This window comes from Oryctolagus cuniculus, chromosome 9, assembly GCF_051225735.1.
Source record: "Oryctolagus cuniculus isolate XC-2025 breed Fujian yellow rabbit chromosome 9, ASM5122573v1, whole genome shotgun sequence".
Taxonomy (NCBI): Eukaryota; Metazoa; Chordata; class Mammalia; order Lagomorpha; family Leporidae; genus Oryctolagus; species Oryctolagus cuniculus.
The window spans coordinates 27025-45046 of NC_142875.1; the positions used below are offsets into that span (position 1 = coordinate 27025).

An 18022-nucleotide genomic window follows, 5' to 3' on the forward strand; every position below is an offset into this window, starting at 1 on the left:
GTCCTGGCTGCTCCTCTTCCAAACCAGCTCTCTGCTGTGGCCTGGGAAAGCAGTGGGAGATGGCCCAAATGTTTGGGCCTCTGCACCTGCATGGAGACCTGAAAGAAGCTCCTGGCTCTGGATTGACACAGCTCCAGTGGTTGCAGCCATTTGGGGAGTGAACCAATAGAAGAAAGACCTTTCTCTCTGTCTCTCCCTCTGTCTGTAATTCCACCTCTCAAATAAATAAAATCTTAAAAAAAAGATGCGGGAAGGGAACCAATGGCCAAGGAGTGTAAGCAGCCTCTGGAAGCTGCTAAGGACAGGGACCAGGTGCTCCCCTAGGGCCTCCAGGAGGAAGTGCAGCCTTGTTGACTCCTTTAGCCCAGTGAACTGCAGATAAGTGAGGATGCATTTATTATTGTAAGTCACTAAATCTCAGGCAATTTGTGACAGCAATAGGAAACTAGTATACCATGTGATTAAAACTACATACAAATCAAAAGTAACTTTTCAGATTGAGAAAGGAATACAATTTCAGGGTTTTCTAGATCTGGGGCTGCAATTCATTTAAAAGGGGACCTGTGCCTATAACTGTGATGCTTGTAGAAACTTGATACACATGTTCATCCAAGACACTTACAAACACCAATATTAAAAACAAAGGGAGCAGCTGGTTATTTGGCTTAACAGCTAAGTAACAAGCTGGGACACTTGCATCCTATTTCATAGCACCTGGGTTCAAGTTCCACCTCCACTTCCAGCCCTGATTCCTGCTAATGCACATCCTGGGACACAGAACTGACGGCTCAAGTTCTTGGGTCTTTGCCACCCAAATGGGAGATCTGGATTGAGTTCTGAGCTCCTGACTTCAGCCTGGCCCAGCCCCAGGTTGTTGCAGGCATTTGGGAAATGAACCAGTGGACAGAAGAGCTCTGTCTCTATGCCTTTCAAATAAATACATTTAAAAAAAAGACAAAATAACAAAAGTAGTGTTGGCTATGGATATGCAGAGTAAAACTTAAATGGTCATATAAAATGTAATGACATAAAGTCCATTAATGTAAATAAAAGATGGTAATATTTTTCATTCTCTTTAGTATTGTGTAAAGTAGACTGAGAGCTCATTAAAAATAACTAATTACAGAGTAAGAAAATGAAAATGTACTGGGTTGGTTATATTTACTAGAGATGCTTTTATACATGGGGCAAAATTGTTAAGGCTAAATTAAAATAAGTTCTAAAGATCCAGCACAACTCACTCTGAGTTTAGAGGTAAAAAAGTAGATGAATCAAACAGGGTTAAGACCATAAGGCTAAATAGTAGACTCTCAGTGCTGGCTACACATAAGAATCCTTTGTGACACTGAATACCTAACAGTTTAAATGAGGCAGACAAAATATGCAACCACTGCAATTAAACTACTATAAAAAAGTTTATTTTCACCTATTTGAAAGGCACTGTTAGAAGGGGCAAGAGATTGGGGTGGGGAGAGGGAGGGGGAGGATGGGGGGGAGGGGGGGGGAGAGAGAGAGAAAGAGAGAGAGAGAGAACCATCACCTACCAGTTCACTCCCCAAATGCCAGCCAGGGCTGTGCCAGGCTGAAGCCAGGAGCCTGGAACTGCATGTGGGTGTCCCATGCACTTAAGCTATCATGCTGCCTCCCAGAATGCACTAGCAGGAAGCTGGATCAGAAGCAAAGTAGCCAGGATGTGAAACAGCACTCTAATGAAGTGGTGGTTTAACCTACTGTGTCACAACACCTGCCCCCTAAACCACTTTTAATATGCTAATATGCACAGGTCAGAGTTTCTACATAGTATCTTCCTAACCCAACAGACCAGAGAATTCAGAGAAAACACAGCTTCAAAAATGCTACAGATATGAAAACCAGCATGTACACAACAAGTGGAAAAAGGAAAGAAAAAATGGGACTTGAATATCATACAATGAAAATTACACAAAAGGAAACATACATGAAGACATAACTGACACAAAAGCCTTTGTTTTTAATTTGGTTGATACACACCTGACAAAATATTTTAGAATAAAATAATCCACAAACAGGTACAAGGTATTTACAGTAATAGAACTGTGTGTGTGTGGGGGGGGGGGAAACCTGACAGAATTCTCAAACAGAAATCTCTATTTATAATTTTTTATTGTGAATCTGGAAGACTTTCAGCCACACTCATTACCCTGGTCTTAAGTCCCAAAAGGTGATATGTGAGGCCCAGGAGTGGAAGGTACAAGCTCTAACACATTTGGCAATTAAGGATGCTCTGTCAGTGTGAGCTGGCAGGGAAAGTGAAGGGCCAGATCATAGGACAGGGAACCAAATGGAAGACTCCACCGGAAACAACAAAGGACAAGACAGACCGCAAATCACACTTAACATCTCTCTTAGTCTCCTGTAGGAGAAGGCTGCAAAGTATCTTTAAGGACTTACTCAATGCTCCCTGTTAGCAGAAAATTAGCAACCCTGAGACTCCAACTTTCCATGACATAAAAGCTAATAAACATCTAGAAACTGTTCAAGATTTATAAACTAATTTTACTTGATCAAATAGAAAATAACTTTTATGGTTTGAAAATACATTTAAGGGAACAAAACTTTTCTCAAATTTGTTTCATGCCTAATTCTTACACATTCCAACAAATAATTTTTGTTGTCGGAAATTACTTTCACACAGACACACACAGATACACTTTAACTAGATGGTTGGAGTACAGCTTGTTCTTGGTTACTAAATGGAATGCCTACCCCATTTGCATTATTCAAATATACTTAAAAGAAATGTTTTATCCATATGGAATATAGTAGAAATTTACTGATTTACAAGATAGCCACATAAACAAAGACTATTTTAAAAAAACAACCAAATGCTTACTCTTTGTAACACTACTTAGACCATTAAATACGGTACACAATACACTTCCACATCTACCAATCCATCTAGACTATTTAATGAGCTACAATTTCAAAGAACGGTTTCAACAGACAGCTCTGCAGAGCTAACATTCATGTTTCAGTCAGATCTGCTGCTCCTCCATGGGCGGCTCCAGAGCTTCCATGAGCTTCTTGTTTGCCTCTTCATTATGCCGGCTTTGACAATGAGTTAAATGTTTCTTAAAGCCTCTTGGGAAATTTGATTCAAAATTACAACGTGGACATTTAAGTAAACTTTGCCCATGGGCTGCTACATGATTCTTAAGGAGAGATTCCAAAAGAAAAGCCTTTCCACAAATTGTGCATTTGTAAGGGCTATGGACATTATGTTTATTAACCAAATGATGCAAAACAGCACCTTTTTTCATAGCCCGGCAGCAACAAATTTTGCAATAATACTTTCCTTTTCCACGCTTCATATATTTTGCAATCTCTTCTTCAGAGATAAATGCTTCTTTTTCTTCGGTAAACTGTAGTACATTTTTGGACTGTTCTGGACTAGTCATGTCCATTTTGTTGTCTTTGCTAAAATCAACCGATTCCACATCCACCTGCTCTTGATCACTACTTGATTCTTGCCCCTTGAGGTCTACTGCGTCCAGATCTGTCTTTATATACTCACTACTACTGAGCTCGGCATCTGAGCTGTCTTGGTTGTCTTTCTTCAGCTTCTTTGAAGACGGAAATAGAGTATCTTCCAAGAGTTTCTTAGGTGTACCTAGAAGTTCTTCTTGAACCAAAATATCACACTTTTGATCACCTAGGGCATCTATTTGTAATTCACCACTAAGCTCGACGGCCTTCTGAGACTCTGAGAATACGGCCGATCGGGGAAGTTCAGGGAAAAGGCTGTGTTTCCATGGCTCTGGGAAAAGCGCACGTTTTCGTGGTTCAGGAGAAGCAGGAGGTGCCGTTTTGGTAGACTCAGGAAAGAGAGTAGGTTTTCTAGGCTCAGTATCAATAGAGAGAATGGGCTTCCAGATATCCGAAGCTGCTTTGGGGGACTCAGATGGCCCAGGAGGACCTGGCTTCCTGGTCTCTGGGAAGACAGGTTTCTGAGGTTCAATAAAAAAGGAAGACTTCCAGATATCAGGAGAACCACCACGAGAACTCTTCTGGGATTCAGGAAAATCAAGTGAACCAGGAGAAGTTTTTCGCTGCTCAGGAGAACGCTTCCACAAGTCTGGTGACCCTGATGGTTTTCTGAGCTCTGGAGATCCTGCTGGACTACGGATCTCTGGGGATAGCGGTGGGCCTGCTTTGCGAAGCTCAGGAGACACTGGGGGAACTGCCTTCCAGTGTTCAGGTGACAACGTGGAGGCTGTCTTTCGGAGTTCTGGGGGGCCAGACTTCCATGACTCAGGAGATGTGGGAGGAGTTTTCCAGGACCCAGAAGAGACTGACGAAGACTTCCAGGACGCAGGGGATGCAGATGGAGCTGGCTTCCAAGGTCCAGGTGATATGGAAGGAATGGGTCTCCAGGGTCCAGGAGACACAGATGGAGCAGGTTTAGCTGGCTTCCAAGGTCCAGATGCGGCTGATGGACTGGATTTCCAAGGCCTGGGTGACCCAGGAGGCCCTGGCTTCCAAGAACCTGGTGATACCGCTGGGGCTGGTCTCCTAGGCTCTGGGGAGACAGCAGGGAATGGCTTCCAAGGTTCAGGAGACTCGGATGGGGATGGCTTCCTTGGCTCAGGAGAAGCAGTCTGGGCTGGCTTTCGAGACTCTGGAGATGCAGTTGGGGAAGGTCCCCAAGGTTCAGGGGAGGCAGCCAGAACAGGTGACTCTGGAGATAAGGCTGAAGGTGGCCCCAATGTTTCTGGGAAATGAGAGTGTTTCTGGGATTTGGGATTAACAAGAGGAGCCTTTACTAGTTCAGGAGATAGAGGGGCAAGTTTCTGTGGCTCTGGAGAAGGAACGGGTTTTTGAGATTCCAAAACAGGGCCTGATTTTGGAAGTTCAGAAGAAACGGGAGCAGGTTTTGACGGCTCAGGAGAAGGAAGAGGTGTCTGCAAGTCAGGAGAAACAACAGGTCCGGGTTTCTGAGGCTCCAGGGGAGTTAGAGGGGTAGGTTTTGGTGATTCTGGCGACAAAACTGGACCAAGTTTTTGTGTTTCCATAGAAAGGGTAGGTATAGCTTTCAGGAGCTCTGCAGAGTTAGAGGACATTTTCTGGTGCTCAGAAAGAGGAGGGCTTTTCACAGGATCTGTGTCTTTGTTCAACTGATGTTTTGGTTTATCATTCCACCTCTCTGGGGCTGCATGTTTGGATGTGATATGGTAATACACATTAGAGTACATCTTGCTAGTGAAAAAGCATTTATGGCAGTGAAACAGCTTTGCACTTTTCTGGTAAAATATCATTTTACCTAACCCACCAGCATCCATTTCATCACAAAATTCTGGATGGATGGTGCCCATGTGGATCTGTACATTTTCATAGTCTGTGCCTCTGAAACTGCAGTGGTCACACTCCCAGCGCGTCGATGGCTTCTGAAGCTCCGGGAACACTTCCATTCTTCCTGTCACAACACACACAACTGGATTCTCCAAACACTTTATATGCTGCAGTAAAGAAGAAATAAATTATTTTCATAGAACACAAGTTTTAACAAAATGCTATCCTAATCCATTCTATAACTGTAAGTCTAGAATAGCACATGCTTTATCTCTATGAAGACTCTGAAACGAAAAGAGATAGCAACCTGATTTTTAACTGAATCCCAGATATCTTCACCCTGTCAGGAGTTTTACATATACCATCTCATTCAATCCTCCTAATGGTACGATTCAAGTATTATTTTCATCTACAGATGAAGAAACTGAAAAGCAACTTAACTAATCTGGTCCAGTTTACAGGACCCTCAGCTTTATAGGACCTGTGCCTGACCACAGAATTATCTACTGAATGGCTTTACAATTTGACTCTAAAACCCTGAACCAACAAATCAGAAGCATACAAAGATGAGTAAATACTAAAATTAAATCTAGGCTATTTAAGGCTGAGCAAGAAACTTTAAATGCTCTTCAAAAATCATTTAACTAAATCTAGCTAATTTTTTAAAATTTATTTATTTATTTGAAAGTCAGAGTTACGCAGAGAGAGAGAAAGAGGTCTTCCATCCGATGGTTCACTCCCCAGTTGGCCACAATGACAGGAGCTGCGCCGATCCGAAGCCAGGAGCTAGGAGCTTCTTCCGGCTCTCCCACGTGGGTGCAGGGGCCCAAGGACTTGGGCCATCTTCTACTGCTTTCCCAGGCCATAGCAGAGAGCTGGATTGGAAGAGCAGCAGCTGGGACTAGAACCGGTGCCCATATGGAATGCCGGCACTCAGCCCAGGGCGTTAACCCGCTGCACCACAGAGCCAGCCCTTAAAATTTTTTTTTAAATCTGATGCTGGTTTAATTTCAACATATCTTGCAATGTTCTGCTCCTCTTAATATTATATATTTTATTCACTCATTTAGCAAATCAATTGTTTTGTGCCCTGTAGTATATCATTTGCATTGAGGTAGGGATGGTCTAAAGCTAAAAGGGCGATAGACAATTCTAGAAAATTGCTTTTAGGGCTCGAAGGACAATAACAAAAGAAAACCACAATTTAATGCTGAAGAAAAATCTGTTAAAAAAATCTTTAACTTACAAACATAATGAAGAAAACAAGTTACTTCAGTGTCAATGTTCAATACAACTTCAGGGGAAAAGGGCAGATTTGTCTTCATGATCCCACCTTGTCCTGCATGGCAATAAGGAACACCTACAGATGCTCACATCAAATTTGTTTTGTATCTTTAAAAGGAACTATGGCAGCTAAGAACTCAGGTCGCTGGGTCTGAGTCACATTCATGTGTTATTCCCTTTATCTCCCAACTGCTCCCCACCCAGACCACCACTCTTCTGGCCAATCTCGAAGTTTTTGTTACTTATGATACTTGTCTATTACTAAGCCTAATCACCTCTTACTTGAGAGAAATATGTTTAAAACAATGCTTACAGGGGTGGTATTTGGCCCAGCAGTTAAGATGCTGCTTAGGACACTCACATCTCACATCCATGTGCCTAAGCTGAAGTCCTGGCTCTGCTGCCCATTTGTTTCCTGCTATTGTATACCCTGTTATTGCATAGCAGTGATGGTTCAAGTAGTTGGGTCCCTGTCACCTACATGGAAGACCCAGATCAAGTTCTCAGTTTCCAGCTTCAGCCTTGCCCAGCCCCGGCTCTGTCTCTGTGCCTCTCAAATACTTAATAATTTTTTTAAAAAAGAATGTTCTAGGGGGCGGTGCCATGGTGTAGTGGGGTGGGCCTCTGCCTGTAGTGCCGGCATCCCACATGGATGCTGGTTGAGGTCCTGGCTGTTCCACTTCCAATCTAGCTCCCAGCTGATGGCCTTAGAGGCAGTGGAGGAGGGCCCATGTACTTGGACCTCTGCACCTACATGGGACACCCGGAAGAGGATCCTGGCGCCTGGATTCAAATTAGCCCAGCTCTGCTGTCATGGCCCTTTGGGGAGTGAACCAGCAGTTGGAGGACCTTTCTGGCCCTCCCATTCTCTCTGTGGCTCTGCATTTCAAATGAATAGAAAAAAAAGTAAAAAAAAGTTCTAGAATTCACTTCTTATATCCCAAATTTTATCATCAGTATGTGCACACATATTCATACATTACCACAGATCTGGGTACCTATGCTTTATGATTTTTCTTAAGAACTCTAAATACTTTTCAAAAATTTTACAATCATAAAATATTCTCTGAAACATTAAAAAATGAGAAATTACAGTAAAGCAAAGAAACAGTGTAAAGAGCCAACTTCCCATATCTGAGTGCCAGTTCACAGCCCAGCTCCTCTGCTTTTGATTCAGCTCCCTGCTAACACTTCAGGGAAGGCAACAGAAGATGGCCCAAGTGCTTGGGTTCCTGCCACCCATGTAGGAGACCTGGAAGGAGTTCCTGGCTCTTGGCTTTGGCCTAGCCCAGACCTGGCTACTATCATTCTACCTTTCAAATAAATAAATAAATAAATAAAATACATCTTAAAAAAGAAGAAAGAAAGAAGTAAGATCTGGTGCTGTAGCGTAGTGGGTTAAGCATCTACTTGCGGTGCGGCATCCAATCCATTTGGCAGTGGTTTGAGTCCCAGCTTATCCACTTCCTATCCAGCTCCCTGCTGATGGTCTGAAAAAACAGTAGAAGATGGGCCAAGTGCTTGGGCCTCTGTACCCATGTGGGAGACCTGGAAGAAGCTCCTGGCTCCTGGCTTCCGATCGGCCAGCTCCGGCCACTGAGGCCATTTGGTGAGCAAACCAGCAGATGAAAGACCTCTTTCTCCAGCGCTCCCTCTCTAACTCTACATCTCAAGTTGCGGTCGACTGGGGAGTGAACCTCCAGATGGAAGACCTTTCTCTCTCTCTGCCTGTCTCTCTCTGTTTAACTCTGCCTTTCAAATAAATAAATAAGTAAAGAAGCAGTAATAGAATAACACTTTGTAAATTCAGGAAGAAAGTTTTTAAAATAGGGAAAAAACAAAGACCAACATGCTTTTCCTTGTTAGACTTACCAGAAGTCTGACACCTTAAAAGTGGTCTTCACAGGACAAGCAGTCTACATGGCTTTTTACTAAACCATAGAAAACAGCCTATAGTGCATAGAGAAGGACAGTGACGACAACTGAACCTGGAAGAAAAAAAGAAAAGGTAATCAAAACACCACATCTCAATGGTAATTCTGACTAGTACTAAAAGACTTCTGAGTATTTTTCTCACCAGCCCTATCCAACAGTGAGAGGGATCCAATCTAACAAACACACCATTTATCTTAATCAAACAAAGGCTGCAGCAGAAATCATCATGACACTGTCCTTCACCGTATTTTATTTTATTTTTTGAAAGGCAGAGTGGACAGTGAGAGAGGGAGACAGAAAGAAAGGTCTTCCTTTGCAGTTGGTTCACCCTCCAATGGCCGCCACTGCCAGCGTGCTGCGGCCGGCGCACCGCGCTGATCCAATGGCAGGAGCCAGGTACTTATCCTGGTCTCCCATGGGGTGCAGGGCCCAAGCACTTGGGCCATCCTCCACTGCACTCCTGGGCCACAGCAGAGAGCCGGCCTGGAAGAGGGGCAACCGGGACAGAATCCGGCGCCCCGACAGGGACTAGAACCCGGAATGCTGGCGCCGCAAGGCGGAGGATTAGCCTAGTGAGCCGCAGCGCCGGCCTGTCCTTCATTTTAATAACTCACAATGGAATTATGCCCAACCATTCTCAAACCCACCATCTACCTTCAGCTCATGTGGTCTTGGGGAACACTAACTCCTACTTTTACTTCTCTGACAGGTTCACAGAAGACTGCTGGTGTAAATACAGGAGCAGCAGCTGATGTGTTAATCGTTGGTATTATACAGAGAGTGGCAAATTATCACAGAGAGGAGGAAGGACACATAATCTAAAGGCCAAGTGGCAAAAAGGAAGAAGTGTGTTGAAGGTAAGATAGCAGTTTTGTCAAAGAGAAGACAGGTCTACTTCAGTGGCTGCTTCCTGTCTCTTCCTCCTCCATGTATTTTTCTTTTTTTTTTTTTCTTTTTTTGACAGGCAGAGTTAGACAGTGAGAGAGAGAGAGAAAGGTCTTCCTTCTGTTGGTTCATCCCCATAATGGCCGCTACGGCTGGTGCACTGTGCCAATCCAAAGCCAGGTGCTTCCTCCTGGTTTCCCATGCAGGTGCATGGCCCAAGCACTTGGGCCATCCTCCACTGCCTTCCTGGGCCACAGCAGAGAGCTGGACTAGAAGAGGAGCAACCGGGACAGAACCCAGCGCCCCAGCTGGGACGAGAACCCGGGGTACCGGCGCCGCAGGCGGAGGATTAGCCAAGTGAGCCACGGCACTGGCCTTCCTCCATGTATTTCAAAGAGAAATCTGCTCACGGTCTAAGTTTGTTAACAAGAACAGAACAGGATAAACTGGCCATGCACAAGCTATAGTACACTGCTGATAAGCTAGTGCACATCTACCCAAAACTTCCACTATTCCCAACTTGGCACTGCTTTACTTTTTTTTTTTTTTTTTTTTTTGCATTTCAAAATACTTTAGGAATATAGTGATTCCTCCCACCCATTCCCACTTCTCCTATTCCCATTCTTATTTTTTACTAAGATCTATTTTCAATTAACTTTATACACATACGATTAACTCTATACTAAGTAGAGTTCAACAAATGTATGAAAAAACTGTTCCTCAATAGTGAAGAACTGTTTAAAGTCATTGCATCTCAAAGTGTTAATTTCACTTCTATATTACCTTTTAGGTGCTCTATTAGTTATCACAGATCAGGGAGAACATATGATATTTGTCCTTTTGGGACTAGCTTATTTTACTAAGTATGTTTTCCAGTTTCATTCATTTTTTTCTTTTACTACTGTGTAGTATTCCATGGTGTATATATATCCCATAATTTCTTTATCCAGTCTTCAGCTTACAGGTATTTGGGTTGATTCTGTGCCTGGTTTCTTTTCCTTCCAACCCACTCATCATGCCACTATCAAAGTCACCTTCCAGGCTGGTGCCGCGGCTCACCAGGCTGATCCTCCGCCTTGCGGCGCCGGCACACCGAGTTCTAGTCCCAGTCGGGGCACCGGATCCTGTCCCGGTTGCCCCTCTTCCAGGCCAGCTCTCTGCTGTGGCCCGGGAGTGCAGTGGAGGATGGCCCAAGTGCTTGGGCCCTGCACCCCATGGGAGACCAGGATAAGCACCTGGCTCCTGCCATCGGATCAGCGCGGTGCACCGGCAGCAGCGCGCCGGCCGCGGCGGCCATTGGAGGGTGAACCAACAGCAAAAGGAAGACCTTTCTCTCTGTCTCTCTCACTGTCCACTCTGCCTGTCAAAAAAAAAAAAAAAAAAAAAAAAAAAAGTCACTTTCCAAACATAAAAGCCCAATGTGACTTCCTGCTCACAATTCCTTAAAGTGTCCCAAACAGCTATACTGCAAAATTAGAACGTGGCACCCAAAGCTCCTCACAGTCTGGCCCCTGACTAGACCACTTTTTCCAAGTACTGGCCCATGTGTAATCCTCCAGCTCTCCAAGCCTCTGGGCCTATTCACAAGATGTTCCCTCTCCTTTACACTTCCCATCTTGTCCCCCAGCAATCAGGCAAATTCTTGCATCCTTCAGACACCTGTCTCTTTAAGTAAGGGCCTATTTCCCACTCCCTCCCAACCTTCCTTGGCCTCCCAGCTGCATGCATACCCTCCAACATAGCAGTCACCCTCTAGCACTGTAGCCTAACTCCAAATCAGGTCACGGGTTCTCAAAGAACAAGGGCTACACAACTGTTTGTTCACCTCTGTAACTGTGCACATCCTGGCACACACTGTGTGCTCAGAAAATATCTGTCTGATCTTAACCTTGTCTCATGAAGACTGGGGACACAATCTTAACATTAATTCCGTTTTAAAATTAGAGACAATCTGAACTATCATCTAGTCTCAAAATCATAGAATTTGAAGGCAGGAAAAGATCTTCAATTGGAGCCGGCATTGTGGCTTAGTGGGTTAAGCTACTGCCTGCAACACTAGCATCCCATATGGTCGCCAGTTCAAGTCCCAGCTGCTCCACTTCCAGTCCAGCTCCTGCTAATGATCCTAGGAAAGCAACAGAGGATGGCCCAAGTGCCTGGGCTCATGCCACTCATGTAGGAGAGCAGGATAAAGCTCCTGGCTTCAGCCTGGCCCATATCCAGCTGTTGAGGCAATCTGGGGAGTGAACCAGCAGATGGAAGATCTATTTCCTCTCTCTCTAACTCAGCCTTTCAAAATAAATAAGCATATTTTTTTTTTGAAGAAAATTTTAGTTTACCATTGAGGAAGCTCAAACTTGATGTTGCTTGCCCAAGATCAGGCAAATGATCAGTATGTGGCAAATAAAAGAATAAAGTTCTACTATCGATTCAGGTCCTTTCAGTATATCAAGATCAAGCTAATATAGTAGAATTTAGTAAGATCTTGAAAAGCCAGTACAATAGGTCAAAACTCACAAAATTAAGTTCATCAAACATTTAGAATCCACTTATCAAAAGAAAGCAACACAGGTGGGTGTTTGGTCTAGCAGTTAAGATTCCACTTATGGGGCTGGCGTTGTGGTGCAGCAGGTTAAGCTGGCATCACATATCTGAGCACCAGTTGAGTCCCATCTGCTCTACTTCCAATCCAGCTCCACCTGGGAAAGCAGGGGGAAACGCCCCAGTATTTGGGTGCCTCCCACCCATGTTGGCGACCTGGATAGAGTTCCAAGCTCCTGGCTTCACCCTGGCCCAGCCCTAGCCAATGCAGCTAATTGGGGAATGAAACAGCAAAAAGATCTCTTTCTGTTTCTCCATCTCTCTGCCACTCTGCCTCCCAAATAAATAAAATGAAATTTAAAAAAAAAAAAAAAGTTCCATTTGAGATGCCCACATTCCATGTCAAGACTGCCTGGGTTCAAGTCCCAGCTCTGCCTCTGATTCCAGCTTCCTGCTGATGCAGCAGCAATAGCTCAAGTTGTTGGGTCTCTGTCACCCCTATGAGAGACCCAGATTCTGTGGTGGGCATTTGGGGAATGAACTAATGAATGGAAAATCTTTCTATTGCACTACCTTCATTTTTTTATTTAGATGATGTGGTTTAATTTTAGTATCTTGAGTTTTCCTGGATCTTTCATTATTGTGATTTGTTAATTTCTGGGTTTTTTTTTTAAGTTTTTATCAGGTTCAATGTAATTCACAGATACAGTTTGGAGATTAAAATGATATGTCCTTTCTCCCACCCTACCTTTCAAATAAATGAAAATACATTTTTTTAAAAAAGCAGCAGCAAGCAACAATGATGGCAGCAGTCTTTAAAAACATGTCTGTGAATACAAACATTTCACTTCAAAGGGGGAAGAATTATGAATGTTGTCTAAGGTCTCCTTAGAAGCAACAAGCAGAAGCCAGTAAGAAAACAAATTACTCCATCCTGAACTAGACAAGCTTCTTGGTCCAGTGGTAACACTCCGTGACTAGAAGCTACTGATCTTCACAGGACTTGAGACCAACCTCTTCATTTTACCACTGAGAAAGCTGATTCTGAGACAAGCGACCTGTCAGAGATAAGGATTAGGTCAGAGGAAGCAAAGGAACACCCTGGATTCCTGGTTCTAGATCTCCGCTGTAACAGCAAGGCTGCCTTTCCCTCAGCACAGGACACACAGCGAAGTCACAGAATTGAGTCCCTCCAGCTGGAAGATTCTAGTCAATGTATTTTCTAATTTCAGACAAAAAGTCTAAATTGTCCAGGGTAATGAAATTTTCTCTTCTGTCTCTACAGGCTGTACCTTGTTGAAACAATGCTCTGCCAGCCCATCACTCAGAATTCTTCAACGCACTGCTGGTCCAGGTGCTGTCACATCAATTCCCATTTCCCATCCAATTTCTTCCTTGAAATCTAACACCACTGGTCATTTTTTAAGTATATTTTCATGTAGATTTTTAAATAAAAAAGTCAACATGTCATGCACATTTGAAGGGTTCTATTCGTCTAAACACACACCAGCACTATTCTGCACCCCGCTTTGACTTTTAAACACTATTTTTCAAGTAATTTTGTTTAAAAGAACCTGAACAGAAAGAAGAGAAACCCCCAATACATCCTCCCAATCCCCTGCCCAGCCTTCCTTAACATCCTGCAGTTGGGATGGCTAACACTGGTCTGTTATTAACTCGGGTTAACAGCTTAGAGGAGCCAGTCTTCATGTTGCAATTTCATGGGTTTTGGCAGACATACAGTCACACATGTACCATGACAGTCACAGTAATTTCACCAACATGAAAATTCCCTGTGTTCCTAACAATTACCAGTCTTTTCAATATCTCTGTAGTTCTACCTTTTTAAAGTGTGGGAAACCTGAACCAAAAACTTATCATTTTTTAAAGCACAACTTCATCCGTTAAGTATAAGCAACCATCACCAAGATCCATTTCCAGAACTCTTTAATCATCGCAATCAATCCTGTTCCCTGCTTCCCACAGCCTGGTCTCCTGAGTGGAAGAAATCGTCCGTGTTTGTCCCTTTGTGTCTTATTTCACTTAACATGTTTAAAGGTTCATCCATCCCACAGCCAAGTATCAGCGGCTCACTGCTTCCGGGGATGATACGTAACCACCTCAGCTTGCTCTGCTGGTACCCGGGGTCGGCATCCGAGCGGCGGCCTCCCACCCTGCGGGTCGGCCCGGGGCTCCACCGGCAACGGGCCCAGTTCCGACTTCACTTCCTCAACCACACTCCAGTGCCTTTTGTGTTCAGCCACCCTAACAGGTGTGAGGTGCGCCCTCGCGGGGGGTTAGCTGCAGCTTCCCAACGGCTAACCCGCCCTCCGGGTGTCGTCTCCGGGCAAATACCCATCCGGACGCGGCGCTGCCCAGTGCAGTCCTGCCTGTGTCCCGGGTACAGACCCTACACCCGAGTTAGGATTTGCAAACGTCCGCTCCCGGGCTGTGGCCTGCCTAGCGGGCTTGCGGGCACAACGAGCGGCAGGAGCCCCGCACGCGCGAGAAGACAGCCACCTCGGGGGCCGAAACCGAGCCCGTCTCCGCTTTACACAAAACGCCCCAGGCCCGCCCGCCCCCTGCACAATGGCGACCCACGCCCGCCTCCGGGGAGGGGTCCTTCCCGCTGCCCGGGACGCCAGCGGCCGGCGGACCCTGCCTTCGGACCGGCCGGCCCCGCGCTCGGAGTCCGCGGCGCGGACCCCGCCCGCGCCCGCCCGCGCCCGCCCCTCACCGGTCCCGGCCGCGGCGGCGTCCAGGTGGGCGAGGCCGGCGGGGAGGCCCGGCTCGGGCGGCAGCGACTCCGCGGGGCCTGCGGGCGCGGCCTCCGAATGGCGACGGGACGCAGGGGCCGGCGCCGGGGGCGCGGGCGTGCGCGCGCTCGGCCGGGAGGCGAGTGTGGCGCCGCGCAGGCCAATTGGATCGCCGATCGCCAAGCGCGGCCGTGCGCACTGCGCGAGCGCGAGCAGCGGCGCGGCGCGGCTCCCGGAAGTGCCGCGCGCAGCGCCCGCCCCGGAAGTGCCGCCGCGCCCGGCGCGCGGGAGCTGGCCGAGTGGGCGGGGGCTCGGAGCGGGCCGTGCCTCGGTGCTGCTTCGCGTTCTCTCGAGTTTCTCGTGCTGTCGTGTGAGTGGAGTTAGGGAAGAAAGGCAGGCCCAGCGCCCGCGATGACGTCCGGGACAGCTGTCGGAGACGAACATTCTCCTCAGGCTCCCGGACCTCCGTCCCGCGAGCGGGGAGGGTGCGTGCACCTGGTTCCGAGCTCACTCTAGGTTGACTGACTAGATGTCTTCCATTCGTTTCCTTTAGAAGTTATTATGCTTGTTTGTTTGACAGAGGGCTCGCAGGGCTGGTTCGCTCCCGCAAATGCCCACAACGCTCGGGACCTAGGCCCAGAAACTGGGCGCCCTGATCTCGGTGGGTCCCCCACGTGGAACCAGCCAGCCCCGTGGGACTGCAGCCCTGGCACCCTGATAGGGTGTCAACCTCTGCACCAGATGTCTACCCTGAGATGCTGTTTACTGTGGCAAAATACGCATAAAATCAATCATCTTAACAATTTTAGGTGTATAGTCCAATGGCATTAAGTGCATTCGCAGTGAGCAACAATCACCATCCGACCCTTTCGTCTTGTAACGGTGGAACCCCATACCCACCGCACAGTACCTCCCTTCCTCCCGTCTTGCCCCTTAAGATGGCTGTTCTACTTTCCATCTCTGAATCTGACTATTCCTATCAATGAAATGTTACCTTTTTATCGCTAACTTTAGCATGATGTCTGCAGGTTTACCTGTGTTGTAGCATACTGCAGAGATTCTGTTTTTAAGGCTTTTAATAAACATTCCATAGTATGGGTATACCATCTTTTGCTTATCCATTCATCTGTCATTTGATTTGCTTCCACATTTTAGCCATTGTGAATGCTTTTATGAACGTGAGTGTACAAATATGTCTTTGAGATTCTTTCAATTCTTTTAGATATTTACACAGGAGTGGGGTTACTGGATCCATGGTAACTCTTTTTAATTGTTTTGAGGCACTACAGTGCAGCCTTCCATAGCAGCTGCACAAGAGTTCCAATTGCACAACATCCTCACCTGCACTGGGTAGTTTCTGGTTTTCGGTTGTGGTTCTATGGTAGTCAATCTAACGGAGTTCAAGTGATAGCTAATTGCTGTACATTGCATTTTTCTAATGATTACTGATGTTGGCATCTTCGTGTGATCTCTTGTCATTTATATATCTGGAGAAATAGTTATCCAAGTCCTTTGCCCATTTTTAAATTGGGTTGTTTGGGTTTTTGTTGTTGAGTTAGAGGAATTTTCTGTGTATTCTGGATATTAGCCCCTTATCATATGTATGATTTGCAAATGTTTTCTCCCATTCTGTGGGTTGACTTTTTGCCATGATAGTGTTTTTTGAGCTATGAATTTACATGAAGTACATTTATGTTTTTTCTTCAATTGCCTGTGCCTTTGTTGTCATATCCAAGAACTAACTGCCAACACCAGTATCATAAAGCTTTTAACCTGTGGTTTTCCTCAAAGACTTATCATTTCAGATGTTGTCTTTGATCCACATTGAGTTAATCTGTGTATATGGCATTAGGTGAGAGTCCCACTTCATTCTTTGCATCTGGAGATCCAGTTTTCCACGGATCATTTACTGAAAAAACTGTTCCTTCCCCATTAATGGTCTTGGCACTATTGCCAAAAGACCACATATATGAGGCTTTGTTTCTGGACTCTCTTTTGTTCCATTAGTATCGATGTCTGTCTTTATACCAGGACTACCTGTTTTGATCTCTATCTTGGAGCAAGTTTTGAAATCAGAATGTTATCCTCCAGCTTCATTCTCTTTATCAGGATTGTTTTAGCCATTTGAGTTCCCAAGATTCCATAAGGATCCTAGGATTGCTTTCTATTTCCAGACCCACACACAAATTGTCTCCCAGTCCATGAACCTAAGATGTGTTTCTATTTTTTTAAAATTTCTTCAGCAACATATTCTAGTTCTCAGTGTTTAAGCCTGTCACCTTCATTAAATTACATCCTATTTTGCTCTTTTTGATGGTAGTATAAGTAGAACTGTTTCTATAAATTCCTTTTCAGATCATTTGTGGCATATAGAAATGCAATTGTGGGGGCAGGCATTTGGCACAGCAGTTAAATTGCGACTTGCAACACCCACATTCTCTATCAGGGCTTGGTTCCAGTCTCAGCCCTTCATCTTACAGTCCAGCTTCCTGCTAACACACATTCTGGGAGGCAGCAAATGATGGCTCAAGTACTTGAGTCTGCCACCTATATGGGAGACCTATGTTGACTTCCAGTTTCCTGACCTTGCCAGTCTTGTTGTGGGTATTTGGGTAGTGACCCAGTAGATGGAAGCATGCGTGTTCTCTCTTTGTCTCTCTCTCTTCATTTCAAATCTTGTTCTCTATTTCAAAATAAATGAAAAATATTTTAAGGAGAAATGCAACTGATTTCATGTGACCTTGTCTTGCTACCTTGTTAAATTCATTCTTTAACAGGTTTTTTTGTAATCTTTGGGATTATCTACATGTAAAATCATATATTCTGAAAACACAGATATTATTCTTTTCCAGTTTGGATGACTGTTTCTTCTTGTCCAGTTTCTCAGGCTAGAACTTCTCCTACTATGTTAAATAGAAATGACAAAAGCAGGCAACCTCACCTTGTTTCTAACAGAGGGAAAACTCTTGATCTTTCAAACCATTGAGTATGACTTTCACTGTGAGATTTTTGTGTATGGTTTTTATTATGTTGAGGTAGTTTCCTTATCTTCTTAGTTTGTTGAGTGCATTTATCATGAAAGGATGTTGAATTTTTTTTCTGCATTACTTGAGATAATGTGTTTTTTCCTGCTAATATAGTGTATCACATTGAAATTTGTAATGTTCAGCCATCCTTGCATTCTAAGTCCCACTTGGTCATGGTATATAATCCTTTTAGTGTGCTACTGAGGAATTTTTGATCAGTGTTCATCAAGGATACTGGTCTTACAGTGTCTTAGTCTGGCTCTGGTA

General features: G+C 45.0%; 1 protein-coding gene across 3 annotated transcripts; it reads right to left on the reverse strand.

Moving 5' to 3' along the window:
• Positions 1-1970: 1970 nt before the first annotated feature.
• CHAMP1 (chromosome alignment maintaining phosphoprotein 1) lies at positions 1971-14848 on the reverse strand. Of its 3 annotated transcripts, none has more exons than XM_051829409.3 (3): positions 14711-14848; positions 8485-8600; positions 1971-5495 (listed from the first exon to the last, which is right to left on the reverse strand). In XM_051829409.3, exon 3 carries the CDS (start codon positions 5445-5447, stop codon positions 3015-3017), a length of 2433 nt encoding a protein of 810 aa, XP_051685369.2. In that variant the 5' UTR covers positions 5448-5495; positions 8485-8600; positions 14711-14848; the 3' UTR covers positions 1971-3014. The 3 variants fall into 3 exon arrangements, with proteins under 3 accessions (XP_051685369.2, XP_051685370.2, XP_089159457.1); XM_051829410.3 differs by lacking the exon at positions 14711-14848 and adding an exon at positions 13266-13285; XM_089303331.1 differs by lacking the exon at positions 8485-8600 and having other exon boundaries at positions 14711-14829.
• Positions 14849-18022: the final 3174 nt, after the last annotated feature.

What these genes read in the sequence shown, in the direction of transcription:
- CHAMP1 (XM_051829409.3), bottom strand. Translation starts at nt 5,447, where the DNA reads ATGGAAGTGTTCCCGGAGCTTCAGAAGCCATCGACGCGCTGGGAGTGT.